We start from the raw sequence: 18,241 nt of genomic DNA, 5'->3' as shown, positions 1-18,241 counted from the left end.
AAGAAAACTACAGGCCAATATCACTGATGAACACAGATGCAAAAATACTATCAAACAGAATCCAACAGCACATTAAAAGGATCATACACCATGATCAAGTGGGGTTTATTCCAGGAATGCAAGGATTCTTCAATATACCCAAATCAATCAATGTGATACACCATATTAACAAATTGAAGGAGAAAAACCATATGATCATCTCAATAGATGCAGAGAAAGCTTTTGACAAAATTCAACACCCATTTATGATAAAAACCCTGCAGAAAGTAGGCATAGAGGGAACTTCCTCAACATAATAAAGGCCATATATGACAAACCCACAGCCAACAGTGTCCTCAATGGTGAAAAACTGAAACCATTTCCACTAAGATCAGGAACAAGACAAGGTTGCCCACTCTCACCACTCTTATTCAACATAGTTTTGGAAGTTTTAGCCACAGCAATCAGAGATGAAAAAGAAATAAGAGGAATCCAAATTGGAAAAGAAGAAGTCAAGCTGTCACTGTTTGCAGATGACATGATACTCTACATAGAGAATCCTAAAGATGCTACCAGAAAACTACTAGAGCTAATCAATGAATTTGGTAAAGTAGCAGGATACAAATTTAATGCACAGAAATCTCTGGCATTCCTATAATATACATTAATGATGAAAAATCTGAAAGAGAAATTAAGGAGAAACTCCCATTTACCATTGCAACAAAAAGAATAAAATATCTAGAAATAAACCTACCTAAGGAGACAAAAGACCTGTATGCAGAAAACTATAAGACACTGATGAAAGAAATTAAAGATGATACAAATAGATGGAGAGATATACCATGTTCTTGGATTGGAAGAATCAACATTGTGAAAATGACTCTACTCTCCAAAGCAATCTACAGATTCAATGCAATCCCTATCAAACTACCACTGTCATTTTTCACAGAACTAGAACAAAAAATCTTAAAATTTGTATGGAAACACAAAAGACCCCGAATAGCCAAAGCAATCTTGAGAACGAAAAATTGAGCTGGGGGAATCAGGCTCCCGGACTTCAGACTATACTACAGAGCTACAGTAATCAAGACAGTATGGTACTGGCACAAAAACAGTAATATAGATCAATGGAACAGGATAGAAAGCCCAGAGGTAAACCCACGCACATATGGTCACCTTATCTTTGATAAAGGAGGCAAGAATATACAATGGAAAAAAGACAACCTCTTCAATAAATGGTGCTGGGAAAACTGGACAGCTACATGTAAAAGAATGAGATTAGAACACTTCCTAACACCATACACAAAAATAAACTCAAAATGGATTAGACCTAGGGCTTCCCTGGTGGCGCAGTGGTTGAGAGTCCACCTGCCGATGGAGGGGACGCGGGTTCGTGCGCCGGTCCAGGAAGATCCCACATGCCGCGGAGCGGCTGGGCGCATGAGCCATGGCCGTTGAGCCTGCGCGTCCGAAGCCTGTGCTTTGCAGCGGGAGAGGCCACAACAGTGAGAGGCCCGCGTACCGAAAAAAAAAAAAAAGGATTAGACCTAAATGTAAGGCCAGAAACTATCAAACTCTTAGAGGAAAACATAGGCAGAACCCTCTATGACATAAATCACAGGAAGATCCTTTTTGACCCACCTCCTAGAGAAATGGAAATAAAAACAAAAATAAACAAATGGGACCTAATGAAACTTAAAAGCTTTTGCACAGCAAAGGAAACCATAAATAAGACCAAAAGACAACCCTCAGAATGGGAGAAAAAATTTGCAAATGAAGCAACTGACAAAGGATTAATCTCCAAAATTTACAAGCAGCTCATGCAGCTCAATAACAAAAAAACAAGCAACCCAATCCAAAAATGGGCAGAAGACCTAAATAGACACTTCTCCAAAGAAGATATACAGATTGCCAACAAGCACATGAAAGAATGCTCAGCATCATTAATCATTAGAGAAATGCAAATGAAAACTACAATGAGATATCATCTCACACTGGTCAGAATGGCCATCATCAAAAAATCTAGAAACAGGGCTTCCCTGGTGGCGCAGTGGTTGAGAGTCTGCCTGCCGATGCAGGGGACACGGGTTCGTGCCCCGGTCCGGGAAGATCCCACATGCCGCGGAGCGGCTGGGCCCGTGATCCATGGCCGCTGAGCCTGCACGTCCTGAGCCTGTGCTCTGCAATGGGAGAGGCCACAGCAGTGAGAGGCCCGCATACTGCAAAAAAAAAAAAAAAAAAAAAAATCCAGAAACAATTAATGCTGGAGAGGGTGTGGAGAAAAGGGAACACTCTTGCACTGTTGGTGGGAATGTAAATTGATACAGCCACTATGGAGAACAGTATGGAGGTTCCTTAAAAAACTACAAATAGAACTACCATATGACCCAGCAATCCCACTACTGGGCATATACCCTAAGCAAACCATAATTCAAAAAGAGTCACGTACCAATATGTTCATTGCAGCTCTGTTTACATTAGTCAGGACATGGAAGCAACCTAAGTGTCCATCAACTGATGAATGGATAAAGAAGATGTGGCACATATATAGAATGGAATATATCACTCAGCCATAAAAAGCAACGAAATTGAGTTATTTGTAGTGAGGTGGATGGACCTAGAGTCTGTCACACAGAGTGAAGTAAGTCAGAAAGAGAAAAACAAATACCGTATGCTAACACATATATATGGAATCTAAGGAAAAAAAAAAGTCATGAAGAACCTAGGGTTAAGGCGGGAATAAAGACACAGACCTACTAGAGATTGGACTTGAGGATATGGGGAGGGGGAAGGGTAAGCTGTGACAAAGTGAGAGAGTGGCATGGACATGTATACACTACCAAACGTAAAATAGATAGCTAGTGGGAAGCAGCCGCATAGCACAGGGAGATCAGCTCGGTGGTTTGTGACCACCTAGAGGGGTGGGATAGGGAGGGTGGGAGGGAGGGAGACGCAGGTGGAAAGAGATATGGGAACATATGTATATGTATAACTGATTCGCTTTGTTATAAAACAGAAACTAACACACCGTTGTAAAGCAATTATACTCCAATAAAGATGTTAAAAAAAATAAGTAAAAGGTTTTTTGGGGGGAGGGGGCGGATAGTGAAATGTTGTGAATTACAAAGAGCCTTTATATGAACTTTGCATTTCTCCACGCCATGTTGAGAATGAAATTGTTTTATACTTGTAAAGAGACATCCTTTTGCAAAATTCATGGAGGCAGACCTGTACAAGCAAAAAGACCTTCTTTCTGAATGCTAATTAGCAACTCTTTGTATGTGTTCGATTTTGTTCCATGGGATAGATGACAAGCTTATTATAAGAATAAACTTTAACGAAAAAAACATCATCCTCTTATTTGTGTTAAAATCGTGTAGCAACAATAGTGATAAATGTGTTGACAGTAGTATTAGCGGCTAATGATTTAAATTTGAGCTTATGTGGACTGAATCATTACATACTGCAAGTGCCTTGTATTTGTAGTAATTGCTAGAGGGAAAGGAGACAGAATAGTGTGTGGCAAATAACCGGTTACAGTCTTTGGATTTACTCTTGTCTTGTTGAACCTGCCAAGGGGAAAAGCCAGAGTTATCAGTGCTGGTTTTGTTTTGTTGTTTTTCTTACTTTTTTTTTTTTTTGTAATACAGTTTGCTGAGTTTTTGCTTGTTGTTTGTTTCACTTGTAAATTAGTTGGTGCCATATATTGAATTGGGTAGATTCCATCGTTGACTTCCAAGTTTTTGTTTTTTTGTTTTTTAATGAATAGCGATGAACTCTTGGGAATTATTGAACACTTAACTGCTCATCCATAATGGAAGAGGATTAATATTTCTTTGAGGAACATTATAAGTTCCTTGAAATTTTTGAAAATATATGCACTATGCTAGTATTTGAATTCTAATAAATGTTGCCTAAAATATTTTTCTTCCTTCCTTTGCTTCAACTGAGATCCTCTGTATGAGTATCTGAAGACTATCTTAATTTGACTTTAACTCTTGGAATTAAGAGTTTATGCCTCTCATGAAATCTATGAAGCATATTTTTGTTTTTTGAGAGACTGGAGAGTTTTAGTAATTTATTCATATTAAGGTGCTATATTAGTCAGGGTCCTGGCTGGAAAGAGATGACACATCTTTAAAGGAATTAACAGAGTGGGTTTAATGAAGGGACTAGTTACCGAGGTGTGGGCAGCATTAAGGAAACAAACAAGAGATGGTGAAGTACCCAGAGACTAGTGACAGTAGGAATTTTTACTGTCTCTCTGCCTGAAGGGGCAGAGAGTGAACTGTGTCGGTGGGACCTGGCGACTGCTGAAGCCATGGAGGAGGGGCTGCCTGTTGGGATTTGTGGCCACAGAGGAACAGAGCCAAGGGCAGAACTCCTGCAAGGCAGGGAGGGAGCAGTTGTGTGTGGTACTAATAGTACTAGAGCGTCTTTCTCCTCCCACAGCCTCCTATCCCGCTGATACCTCCTACTGGCAGATCCTTATTGAAAGCCAGAGGGTAAGGAAACTCAGGTGATACAGTCCACAGAGGTCAGCTACCTGGGCACTGATCAGGGCAGAGAATGAAGCAGAGCTTGGGGAAGGTGGAGAGGAAGGAAGTGGAGCACAGCAAGTGGAAAATAACCAGAAGTTTTTTTTTTCTTCATGATCATCATTATAACTGTGAATTAGTGACTTGCAATACATGAAATACAAAGCAAAGATTCCTGCCCTCTAAAAGTTTGAAGCTAATACAGATATCAGTAGTACACTCAAATTAGTGAAAATCCGTGCTATCAGAAAGCAAAATTTTACTGTCATCAAATTAATGAATAGAATATTTATATTGGAGATGAACTCTGATATAAGTATATTTTGTTGCAGTGGGGAGTAATGGATAGAAGAGTTTATTCTGATAGGGTAGAGTTATGAAAAAAGTTCTCCTTCACTTCATTAAGTAAAGATTGATGCAGGAATAAAACTTTTGGAAATGGTTCTTATAAGAGAAGCGACAAAGACTGAACACTCGCAAGGGGAGCAACATGATCACATCTTGGTCCTCTCTCTTATTCTTCCAGGGGAGGGCAGAGAAAACAGCCAAGTAGTCCTAGTGTGGGGCCTGTTTTGATCTCTTTTCTATAGGGAGGGAGAAGCTACTGTATATGGCAGAGTAGTCAGACAATATGCTAAATATCCATGGGCTCAAGAGAAGCTGCACTACCAGACTGGCATTACATTGTGAAAATGAGGCGATGCACTTTCTTCCTGTCTGGACTCTACAGAGAGAAGGAAAGCCAGAAGCTTTTCTGCCTCTCATTCACTTAAATGAGATGGGGTGGGAATTTTAAATAAAGCCACCTTAATATTTCAGTCATCGTTTAAAGTGAAAGGCATTTATTGCCTGTGGAAGGCATTGGGCCTTTTGCCACATTAACTGAACTCCTATTCACTCATGATAGATTCTTGAGAAAAAGCTGTACAAATCCACACTAGTATTTTCCCCACCAACAGCAGTTTGGCCTCAATTATCTCTTTTACAGTAATACTCTTTGACTGCCAATTTGGACAGTAGTTTTTATAACATGAAAGCCTCTTGGGGTTTGGAGAATCAGAAACTTACTGTTGCCATCATTAAATAAGTAAATGACCATGGGCCATATTTGGCTACTTTGGATTTTTGTGCTGTTTTTCCCCTACATTTTATAATTTATAATTACCTCAAATTGTAAAGCTTGAAACATGCTTGTACCTAATAGGTGGTAGACTTAGGTCATAGCTTTTCCTGGTATTCAGAGATAGTAAATCTTCATTATGTTTTCAGTTTGTAGTGTGAAACTTTAAAGGAGACAGTCAGTTTTGGACTTCTTCCAGGTATCTTTCCGTGCAAATGTTGGACAGGATTATAATTAATGGATATTTGGCAAAGAATCGCATGATGTGGAAGAGAATTATTGTTTTAGCCATCAAATTATAAAAATTCTTTCCAAAATAAAATTGTTTTGTTGTTAGACAAATTGTAGCCAAGGGTTAAAGACTAGGAATTGTATTCCAATGTTTTATCCTTTTTTTTTTTTTTTTTTTTTACGGTACACGGGCCTCTTACTCTTGTGGCCTCTCCCGTTGCGGAGCACAGGCTCCGGACGCGCAGGCTCAGCGGCCATGGCTCACGGGCCCAGCCACTCCGCGGCATGTGGGATCTTCCCGAACCCGGGCACGAACCCGTGTCCCCTACATCGGCAGGCAGACTCTCAACCACTGCGCCACTAGGGAAGCCCTATCCTTTTTTTTAAATACAATTGTATTTATTTTTTTTTATACAACAGGTTCTTATTAGTTATCCATTTTATACATATTAGTGGCCAATGTTTTATCTTTAAGGACACTCCTGGTACTCAGTCTGAAACTTCAGTCCTTGTTAGATTGGGAATCAAATTATAAAGCAAATACTGATATAATGCCATTGGTTAATGAACAACAATGTTTCCAATCTAAATTTAAGAAGCACGTTTCGAGAAGCCGGTAGGAGCCTGCGACGTTGTGCCGTTGTCTGAAGATTCTTCAATCACTATGTCAAGTGACACAGATGTTTCTCTTTCTTCATATGATGAAGATCAGGGATCTAAACTTATCCGAAAAGCTAGAGAGGCACCATTTGTCCCCATTGGAATGGCAGGTTTTGCAGCAATCATTGCATATGGATTATATAAATTGAAGAGCAGGGGCAATACTAAAATATCTGTTCACCTGATCCACATGCGCGTGGCAGCCCAAGGCTTTGTTGTGGGAGCAATGACTCTTGGTGTGGGCTATTCCATGTATCAAGAATTCTGGGCAAAACCTAAACCTTAGAAGACGAGATGCTGTCTTGGTCTTGGTGGTGTTTGCTTTAGTTAGACATCTCATATTGAGGTTATATGTTTATGTTGAAAATAAATTCTGTGGGTTGGACAATAACTTGGTAATTTGAATATTGGCTTCCTTTCTGGCAGGCTTGATTTGCCTAGTGACTAGTTCACTAGCTAGGTCATTCAGGGGAGTCAGATTAGCACAAAAATATGTCACTTTTTTTTTTTTTTTTTTTTTTTGTGGTACGCGGGCCTCTCACTGTTGTGGCCTCTCCCGTTGTGGAGCACAGGCTCCGGCCATGGCTCACGGGCCCAGCCGCTCCGCGGCATGTGGGATCTTCCCGGACCAGGGCACGAACCCGTGTCCCCTGCATCGGCAGGTGGACTCTCAACCACTGCGCCACCAGGGAAGCCCAAAAAACATGTCACTTTTAAATGCACTTGGTAGTGGTACAGTGTCTGCCTTCTTAAACTCTTCTGATAAAATTAGTTGTAAAGAGGACAACATGCCAAACCTGAAAATGCTCCCAGTTGCTGCAGAATATCATATGCTTTTGATGTAATGTAGGAATCCTATTTACTCCAGTTAATTTAACTCTTTCTGACTGCCTTGTGGACTGAGTACTGTTTTTAAGGTCTGGTTGGCTCTTGAAGAACCCTTTCAGAACAGTGCACGGAATACAACATTATAAACCTCCCAGCAACTATGTGTGTGTTTTTAAACCAAACCTAAAGAGCTGGTAACAGCTGCTTTGAAGTAGTATCTGTTTGAGAATCATAGTTGTAAACATGAGAATAACTTAACTGTAGATCCCCGTTTAGCTGTTTTGTAATTGCAGAATTATAGTTTGCTGCTGTTATATTAGAATAATTTTTAAATGGCATTTTGAAATAGAAGTGTGTATTTTAAGTGCTAATGCAAAGGTAAATGAAAAATGCTTTTTAAATATGTGCAGTCTATTTTCTCTGAAAGAATCATAAATGTTAAACTAAATAAATTGCCTGTAATGGAAGTGAAAAAAAAAGAAGCAGGGCTTTTGTATTTGGGTCAACATATATTATAGGTAGAAGTTATAGTATGTTAGTTAACAGTTCAAAGAAATAGCCCGAGAATTAACAACTTTTGAACTATGACATGGAAAGACCCAGGATTTTAAAAACTCCCAAATGATTCTTATATAGTCAGCTTTCAGAATCACTTTGTCTAGACCAGCTTATCTGATGTTTGAATTCCTTGATTATCTAGGCTGTGTTTGGATGGGATGCTTCTGATATAGTTCATTCAGTTTTGTCGTTGAAGAATTTCTAGGCATTTTCTTCATAATATGTCTGACAGCTAAAATTCCTTAATATCTTAAAGTTCAATGAATAGTTAATGGCCAATGGGTAGTCAGATTCATATTAGAAACCACTTTTAAATCTATTAAACATTTATATGTTGAAAAAGTGCAAGTCCCACAGTCTATCATTTAAAAATTTTTGCACTTTGTCATAGATGTTAGAAATTTGATCAGAGTTTGATGTGTAGCTCTGAAGAATGTCTTCATGTCTTAAGTATGACAGTATTTGGAAATGGAGCAAAACTTTTCCATGTAAAGTCTCAGCCTTTATTTCCTGAAAGACACCTGGCTAGATAAAGTTAAGGTAATCAAGGTATAGCAGTTCTCCTCTCTGGAGTTCATGGAGAAAGAATATGTATAAAAAGGGATGTGTTTCATTATTAAACAGGCAGCCTTTGGTGGTAGCTCACTATGAGCATGGGCAGGCTGAGCTTCATGTGCATCTAACAGAATTTGAAATACAAAATATTACATCTAAGAGCCCAACATGAACAGACACTCACAGAAGAGCAAAAGAGTTCTCTGAGTTGCAGAGAAATATGTGTACAACAAGTAGGCTCCCCTAGGTGTTTACTGATCAACATAATGATGGATTCAAGATTGGAGGGAAGCCAGGATTTTATCTTAACTTTACTGGAAATATCAGAAGTGGGGGGAGAATGAGAATGAAAGAGAGAGAGAGAGAGAGAGAGAGAGAGCAAAGTGTGAGCATAAGAGAACTGTTTCGTTCCACCCCAAGCTCTTTAGAATTTCCAGAAGCTTCACCTGTCCCCAGTGGTTCACAGTGAATGTAGTCTGGATCCCCTGGTGAATTCTTTGTTAGCATCATTAAGGTGAGGTGATTGGAAGCCTGTTGACTCCATTATTGAAGAGCCAATCTTTATCCCTAAACAGCAGATACGCATCCAGATTCCTTGGACAAACTTGAATTCTTAATTAAGTTCCAAAGTGCAAGTGCTCTCTCTCACCAATGATTTTGAAATACTGTGCTTTCCACTAATTATTGTGTTTTATAATTCTTTTTGGCAGCAATTGACATAATTTCCTGTAACAAAATTCATTTCTAAAGTGAGCAAAATGATTGATCTTTAAATTAATAAAGCATATCCCCTTTGTGACTGTAGTCAATTCTCTCTCTCCTCTGCAGGAATGGAGCATAGAGTCCAAAACAGTGACTCATGAAAGAATTGCTTATATTCCCTGTTGAAACACAGTCTGTGGGTACATTTGATGTGACTTTACCTTTTAAATTATGTTTTACTTAATCTGATACTAATATTAGTGGGCATTCCTTGATATTAAAGCAAATAATGTTTATAATTCAGGAGGTTTGGGAGTTGTAGAGGAGAATGACAGGGGAGAGCTAAAAAATACCAATCTCCTTTATAGTCAGTAAACAATTGTGTTTATGTTAAGCTAGCAGAAAATGATTATTTTCTTTTGCTGCAAGTATCTTTAAATAAATCAAGGAGCATCAGTAGCAGTAAATATTAGAGCACTGTGAACATTAAGAATAGCAGTTGATTTCTTCTTTTAAGTCTTAGTTGACTTTACACTGACATGCGCAAGGGCTGTATAGAATTACTCATCCAGGTATAATTATGGGCAGTTTCTGTTGTACATTTTTATTAGGTTCCAGCACTGAAGTTCTCAATCAAGCCTGGGAATTAGATACAATTTATGCCATGGAGACTTAGAATGGCATAATTGAGTAATTCCACACTGGTATAATTATGATCAGCCTAACATCTGGAATAATCAGTTTTAAATGCTTAACTACTGTGAACTCTGACCCAAATCCAGATATGCAGTTTTTTCCTCTCAATACTCAAGAGAATTGGCAATTAAGACAATACTCAAAATAATTATTTTTTAGAATGTTTACATATTTACCAGAATCCGATAGACACCTAACCTCTTACAGTAAATCTCAGCTGAGATTTAAAAAGCCCTTACACAGATTACAACTTGGAAAATAACATTTAAACAATATTATTTAATTATTTGGACTTAGACATTTACCCTAGACAATGGATAGAAAATTCTCCATGGGATTCTTGAGATGGGTGTTTTATGATACTGTGTTTTTACCCCCAGAAAATAATTCCACTTATTGCAAACTAAACATTCTCTTTGTTGCTATTAGCATTCCTTATGGTCAGTAGAGGGAGCACAAGTTTTCTAACAAACCGTCACAAACTGAAGTGACGTATCAGTAATGGTATAAAAGGGAAAATCTAGGCTAGTTCATATTGGTTCATGTTCCAGGGTCCCTGAGAAAAATTAAAATTTATTAAGTAGAAGGCAAGAACTATAGAGATAAACTGTAGTATCAGATATGGAGACCATGTTTTAAGTTGAGATATATTAACAAGAAAAAAAATTGACATAATTCCTTTAATATTTAAAAATATGTGTTGTGATGCACAGATTGGCTAATGATTAATTTTACTGGAGGTTTTGTTTGTCTTTTGTTTGCTTTATTTCTTTATAAATTCCAGAGGTCACTTTAGGGGTGTCTGAAATGGTTACTTGTATGATGTACTAAAATTTGGTATAGCAAAAGAGGTGTGATTTATGCATGAGCCAGTTATGTTTTTGTATTTTTTAACAACGGCTAGAAATTTTTTTCTCAGAAGAGCATTCTAAAGACTGACTGCGTTGTGATTAAGGACTTAGTCATTAGCTAAGGACATATATTTCAGAAAAAAAAAACTTACAAAAGTCTTTTATAATGTGGCTGGTAGTTCCAATGGAATGTTTACATGTTTTGTGAGCATTTGATGGGACATGGAAGATGATTGTTGTCCTTGTCAAAAAGTTACTATGATATATGAGTGGTGCTATTTAGATCACAAAGAAACTCAGGTGGCATAGATGCTTATTTGTGATACTGTGTTAGGGTTAAGTACAGAGGAAACCAAGTCACTTTAATCCCTCTCTCTGGGGTCTTATAGCTATAAAAATAATGTCACCAAGCATTTCAGTAACAGTTTTACATTCTTCTTTAAAAATGAGACAGCTCTTTAAAATTAAATAGGACCAATGGAAATAGGGTCATTTTATAGAGGAGTTAATTGAGATGTATTGAGATTTAGTGAGCTATTCAAGATTGTATAGTACATTAGGATAGTCAACAAAACCAGAATCCAGAGCTTTTGACTCCTGGTTCAAGAACTTACGAACTAAGAGTTCATACAGTTGTAGTCTAGAATGATTTGAAAATATAGGAAAATTATTTAAACCCTGATCCTTTGTTAAGTGCCTGTTTTGTGCACAGCATTGTGTTATTACTTTTGTTTGATAAAAAATTGAGAAAAATCATAACCATCCATGAAACTATATTGTGCAGTGGTAATACAAATAGTGGACAAAGGGTGTTTCAAACAAAAAATGTTTATATTATATGAAAGCTAGAGGTACTTTTTAGGGCTAATGCAATAGAAAACTCCCTGCATACTAGTATATAGTTATGAGAGAATTTGGAGGAAATAGCCAAGGAGGTTTTGCTTCCATGTGAAGAGAATGGCTCTGAGACTGAGGGGCCATAATTTTTGGAGGAGGTAGTCTTTCACACTTGCTTAAATAGGATTACTGAGGCAGTCAGGTTGAACAGGGGTGGTTTTGGAAACTATAGTTGAGGGAATGCTAAGTCATATAATCAGAGAGCTAGCTTGAAGACTGTCTGTCCTTGCATTAATTTTACAGCTAAGGAAACTGAGACCTGAGTGATTCTGAGTTATTTGCCCAATGTTAGTCACACAGGTGGATGGGGGCAGAACTGGAATTAGTTCCCCTCCAAATGCCTGGATATGATAACAGAATCTAGAAGGAGGCAATTTATGGAGATACATTGGTTGTAAAGAGTAGAGTTGAGTACACTTTTGCAGAGAGGTTATTTCCATCAATCTTTAAAAGAGGGAAAAGAGAAATGTTAATTCATTTTTGGTTTTTTTGGAAGAATAAATCAGAATAGAAGAATGTAGTGATCCATGGAACAAATTGAAAAGTAGGATGAGCTGCCTGATGGCAAATATGAAAATGACCTTGCTAGCAACTTCTAAGACATTTGTATTAATAACAATATTAAAGATAACAAAAATGGTGTTACCAACACAACTACCATTTATTGAATGTTTACCCTGTGGCATCATGTCAAGTATCTTATGTACCTTAGTTCATTAAATTATTGCACCCTGTGACCTGAGTATTACTATGCCATTTTGTAGATGAAGAAACTGAATCTCAAAGAGACTAAGTTATTACCCTGGTCACACCAGTAGTCAGCTATGGAATAAAAATTTGAATACTGATTCTGTTTGAATTCCAAAGCTAGTGTTTCTGAAACTTGACTAATGAAAAGACCCTCTTTCTAAAGGAAAATAATCTGCCCCATGCCCCAAATAGACTTATTTTTATTATTAGACTACTTTAAGCATAAACACAGATTCCCTAAACTTATAGCTCTTATATAATTTTTTAAAACTAAAAAAATAACATATTAAATTCAAGCAAACTTACAAGATCAATAAAATTCAAATTAATGATAATAATATGAAAGATGAAGTTTTTGCTGAAATGAAAATACCAATTGCAAGATGAATTTGTAGCTAAATACTATTGCACAACTGTTGGTGGGAATGTAAATTGATACAGCCACTATGGAGAACAGTATGGAGGTTCCTTAAAAAACTAAAAATAGAACTACCATATGACCCAGCAATCCCACTACTGGCATATACCCTGAGAAAACCATAATTCAAAAAGAGTCATGTACCACGATGTTCATTGCAGCACTGTTTACAATAGCCAGGACATGGAAACAACCTAAGTGTCCATTGACAGATGAATGGGTAAAGAAGATGTGGCACATATACAATGGAATATTACTCAGCCATAAAAAGAAACGAAATTGAGTTATTTGTAGTGAGGTGGATGGTTCTAGAGTCTGTCATACAGAGTGAAGTAAGTCAGAAAGAGAAAAACAAATACCGTATGCTAATATGTATATATGGAATCTAAAAAAAATAAAATAATGGTCACGAAGAACCTAGGGGCAGGACGGGAATTAAAATGCAGACCTACTAGAGAATGGACTTGAGGACACGGGGAGGGGGAAGGGTACGCTGGGACAAAGAGAATGGCATGGACATATATACACTACCAAATGTAAAACTGATTTTACAGTTTTGGGAAGCAGCTGCACAGCACAGGGAGATCAGCTCGGTGCTTCGTGACCACCTAGAGGGGTGGGTTAGGGAGGGTGGGAGGGAGGGAGACGCAAGAGGGAAGAGATACGGGGATATATGTATATGTATAACTGATTCACTTTGTTATGAAGCAGAAACTAACACACCATTGTAAAGCAATTATACTCCAATAAAGATGTTAAAAAAGATGTTAAAGACGTTATTGCACAGTTCTTCTGAGTTTGGCATGCCTATATTGCTACATGCTTTGTGAGAACTTGGTTCCACTTCCACTTTCCTCTATTCTTAACTTTTTCAAATTATCCCTTCTGACAGTACTCTTTAATAGTATCATTTGCTCTTCACTTGGTGTCATCAGTTATTTATTGTTAATTATACCTCTGTTCTCCTTAGCTGGGACAAAGAACTGCCAATTTGATGGTTTGGATGCTGAAATGTCATGGCAGTGTATATTTAGTTATAAGATGATGGTCATCCAGGTGATCTGGGATATGTTCATTTTTTTCAGTTTATCATCTAGAAGAAACCACAAAACTTAAGAAATTCATAGTGTCTACAAATCATAACCAGGTCTCTGGTGTTTCCACTTCCAGAAAAAATTGCACTGCCCTTTCCCTCAAAACTCTCAAAACCATCTTGTTTCTGTGAGATAATAGTGGAGACCCAGGAAAGCCTCCATCTCCATCTACTCTCAGTGCTGCCTTAGTTCAGGCTACCGCTGTTTTGCATCTGAACTTCTGCCACAGCTCCTAGTTTTACCCCACCAGACTATTCTCCACAGTGTATTCTACACTAGTGAGTTTTCTGTAATACAAACTTTTAGAACTCAGCTTAGCTACCACTTCTTTCTGGAAACTTTGCCCCATTTCTTCTTATCACCTGCTTCCTGACCCTATCCATTATCACCTTTGCTATCCTCTCCCCTAGATTGAATTAGTTACCTTTCCTTTATTCTCGTTTTATAACTCCATAACATTCTAGGCCTACCTTATTAAAATGCTTAGCACATTGTGTTGAATCCTTAATTTTGGGTCTCCCCAAGTAGGGTGTTAGGTTCTTGAAAGTGAAGCCTACGTTGTACATCTTTTACGTAGCACATTGTCTGAAAAGGAGGAAGGTTCTGATGATACAGCTGTGACCTTGAATCACAGGTCAGTTGTACTTTTAGGAGGAGTCAAAAATATGCAAGAGCAAAGTAGACATTTCCTTGTCTTTCCCATTCATGTATGTGAAATTTATACAAATTACCTAAATAGTTAATATAGTAGACTCTTTGAGTGTATAATCAACATAATTTTGGAAGTAATCTTTCCATAAGGAATTATATGATAGCATCATTTTGCTCTCTCTTTGTGTTCTTTTGGTTAGGAGCTGTGATTATCTCCACGCCCCAGGACATTGCATTGATGGACGCACATAAGGGAGCTGAGATGTTTCGAAAAGTCCACGTGCCTGTAAGCATTTACACCTTCATTGTTGCAAAAATCTGAAACACTTCTAACTGAAAAAGCAAATCATGGAGAAATACAATCCAAATGTTAATTTAGTTCTGTGCAGAAATCTGTATGAACACCCTACTTCATTTTGATGGTCACTCTAAAAACACATATATAGGCACAAACATATATGCATGTTATATTAATCAAGGAGAATTCTAGAACATCCTTCAGGCATGAATTTTCTGAACAAGTACTACCTTTCTCAACTATTTGTAGCTATCACTGAAAAAATAATAATAAGAGAATTTTAAGAAATTATTTAGGTAGATACACTTGAACAGATCACTGATGGGAAACAGGTGAAAAAGATAACCTTTTTCCTTCTGTCTTCTACAGTTTAACTCATTTGTAACTCACCATTTTCTTGAAAGTATCTAAGAATTTTGTATACAAAATTGGCAAAAAAATAAAAAATACAAAAATAAGAGAAAGGACAATTAAAATCAGGTGGAGTCAGATGTGAAGTCTATAAATAACTTGCATGCCATTAGGGGACTTAAATACATGCTAGAAGTATGCCATGAATTTTGCAGCAGCCACAGGGAAAGAAACATAGGACCATTATACAACTGTCCATTTCCATGAGGTTAAAAGAGAGCTTGAAGCACTATTTACAATAGCCAAGACATGGAAGCAACCTAAATGTCCATCGACAGATGAATGGATAAAGAAGATGTGGTGCATATATACAATGGAATATTACTCAGCCATCAAAAAGAATGAAATAATGCCATTTGTGCCTATATGGATGGACCTAGAGATTATCATACTAAGCGAAGTAACTCAGAAAGGGAAAGGTAAATACCATATGATATCACTTGTATGTGGAATCTAAAGTACAGTACACATCAACATACCTACGAAACAAAAACAGACTCAAAGACATAGAGAACAGACTCGTGGTTGCCAAGGGGGTTGGGGGGTAGGGGAGGGAAGGAACAGGTGTTTGGGATTAGCAGATGCAAACTGTTATATACAGGATGGATAAACAACAAGGTCATACTGTATAGGACAGGGAACTATATTCAATGTCCTGTGATAAACCATAATGGAAAAGAATATGAAAAAGAATATATATATATATATATATATATATGTATGTATGTGAGTCACTTTGCTATATAGAAGAAATTAACACAACATTGTAAATCAACTATATATGTATGTATGTGAAATTAACACAACATTGTAAATCAACTATACTTAAGTAAAATTAAAAAAAAAAAAAGCTTGCTGCTCAAGAGAAGCAGAGGTGAGAGAAGAGAGGTATAACTCTCCAGGTCCTTAGAAATAAAAGAAACCCTGTATGTAATGAACACATTTTTGTCACCTTTGTAACCATAGATAGAGGGTTCTTCCTCCTAGTGTGCCTTATCAAAATCAAGTGGACTTGTGCCAGAGAGTGGTTTAGAACAAGCATTTCAGTAAGGTGCCAACGTGATGCTTCCATCTCTATGGCTCCTAGTGGCCTTGCTTAATTCAGGGTTAGATTTTTGAGCTTATAGAGCAGAGCTTTTTGGTTTTATTTTCCATGATGGTTTATTACAGGATATTGAATATAGTTCCCTGTGCTATACAGTAGGACCTTGTTGTTTATCCACTCTATATATAATAGTTTGCATCTGTTCACCCCAAACTCCCAGTCCAAACCACACCCCCACAATCACAGGTGTGTTCTCTATGTCTGTGAGTCTGTTTCTGTTTCATAGATAAGATCATTTGTGCCACACTTCAGATTCCACATTTAAGTGATATTATATGGCATTTATCTTTCTCTTTCTGACTTATTCTACTTAGTATGATAATCTCTAGGTCCATCCATGTAGGCGCAAATGACATTATTTCATTCTTTTTGATGGCTGAGTAATATTCAGTTGTATATATATATACCACATCATCTTTATCCATTCATCTGTCGATGGACATTTAGGTTGTTTCCATGTCTTGGCTCTTGTAAATAGTGCTGCTATGAACATTGAGGTGTGTGTATTTTTTGAATTACAGTTTTGTCCGGATATATGGCCAGGAGTAGGATTGCTGGATCATATGGCAACTCTATTTTTAGTTTTTGAGGAGCCTTCATACTGTTCTCCATAGTGGCTGCACCAACTTACATTCCCACCAACAGTATAGGAGAGTTCCTTTTTCTCCACACCCTATCCAGCATTTGTTATTTGAAGACTGTTTAATGATGGGCATTCTGTGATGGTATCTCTTTGTTAGTTTTGATTTGCATTTCTCTAATAATTAACCATGTTGAGCATCTTTTCATGTGCCTATTGGTCGTCCATATGTCTTCTTTGGAGAAATGTCTATTTAGGTCTTCTGCCCATTTCCTGATTGAGTTGTTTGTTTTTTTGTTGTTAGTTGTATGAGCTGTTTGTATATTTTGGAAATAAGCCCTTGTCAGTTGTATCATGTGCAAATATTTTCTCCCAGTCCATAGGTTGTCTTTTCATTTTGTTTATGGTTTCCTTTGCTGTGCAAAAGCTTGTAAGTTTGATTAGGTTCCATTTGTTTATTTTTCCTTTTATTTCTTTTGCCTTAGGAGACTGACCTAAGAAAACATTGCTACAGTTTATGTCAGAGAATGTTTTACCTATGTTCTCTTCTAGGAGTTTTATGGTGTGATGTCTTATATTTGTCTTTAAGCCATTTTGAGTTCATTTTTATATATGGTGTGAGGGTGTGTTTTAACTTCGTTGATTTACATGTAGTTGTACAGCTTTCCCGACACCATTTGCTGACTAGATTGTCACTGTACATTCTTGCTTCCTTTGTGGAAGATTCATTGACTCTAGCTGTGTGGTTTTATTTCTGGGCTCTCTATTCTGTTCCATTGATCCGTATGTCTGTTTTTGTGCCTAGAGCAGAGCTTTTTAGACTGTAGCCAGGTATTAGCTTCAGAGGGTCTCATGATTCTCTCTCCTTCCCCATCCCCACCAAATTGTACACTTTGTGTTTGTTTTGGTATGGAGAGAATTCTTCAATGAGAGCATGATGCAGTATAAGAACCAATGATGTATTAGAATGAATAGACTCTCAGGGAAGCTTTTGTAAATGTTTTTTATCTCAGGGGAGCTTCTGAAAAGTATAAAATTGTAGAGTAGTGGAGTTGAGATGATCCTCTTCAACAAGTACCTGTTCTCCCTTGCCAGTTAGTGCAGACCTGTACACAGTTAGTAAGCCATGGAGCTCTGGTTGGATCAACATGCCCTTATGAAAATTGAGGACCCTGGAAAAGATGATGCCTGTGTGCTTACCTCCTAGTTGATTTGAGGGTATTCTCACTAGCAGAGTCGGAAAATGTTTGAGGGCCTGGTTTTGTATGAGGATAAATGAGTGATAAAACCCCCCATGGTGTTCTGTGTTTGAAGTTTAG

At 37.5% G+C, this 18,241-nt stretch overlaps 2 protein-coding genes across 3 annotated transcripts in view; both read left to right on the top strand.

Annotated features, from left to right (window-relative positions):
• Positions 1 to 18,241, top strand: part of NUBPL (NUBP iron-sulfur cluster assembly factor, mitochondrial) — a 249,732-nt gene that overhangs the window by 202,001 nt on the left and 29,490 nt on the right. For both annotated transcript variants that reach the window (XM_082648015.1, XM_082648014.1), the window contains one exon: positions 14,729 to 14,814. In XM_082648015.1, the coding sequence (XP_082504141.1) occupies positions 14,729 to 14,814 (86 nt within the window). The remainder of the gene's footprint in view (positions 1 to 14,728; positions 14,815 to 18,241) is intronic.
• On the top strand, positions 6,521 to 6,900 carry LOC309818569 (HIG1 domain family member 1A, mitochondrial-like). Its single transcript, XM_082648328.1, has one exon. The coding sequence runs from the start codon at positions 6,533 to 6,535 to the stop codon at positions 6,812 to 6,814; it is 282 nt and encodes a 93-aa protein (XP_082504454.1). The 5' UTR covers positions 6,521 to 6,532; the 3' UTR covers positions 6,815 to 6,900.

The sequence above is a fragment of the Grampus griseus genome, assembly GCF_964374135.1.
Source record: "Grampus griseus genome assembly, chromosome: 2".
Classification (NCBI taxonomy): Eukaryota; Metazoa; Chordata; class Mammalia; order Artiodactyla; family Delphinidae; genus Grampus; species Grampus griseus.
This window is presented reverse-complemented; position numbering and strand designations above follow the sequence as displayed.

What these genes read in the sequence shown, in the direction of transcription:
- LOC309818569 (XM_082648328.1), top strand. Translation starts at nt 6,533, where the DNA reads ATGTCAAGTGACACAGATGTTTCTCTTTCTTCATATGATGAAGATCAG.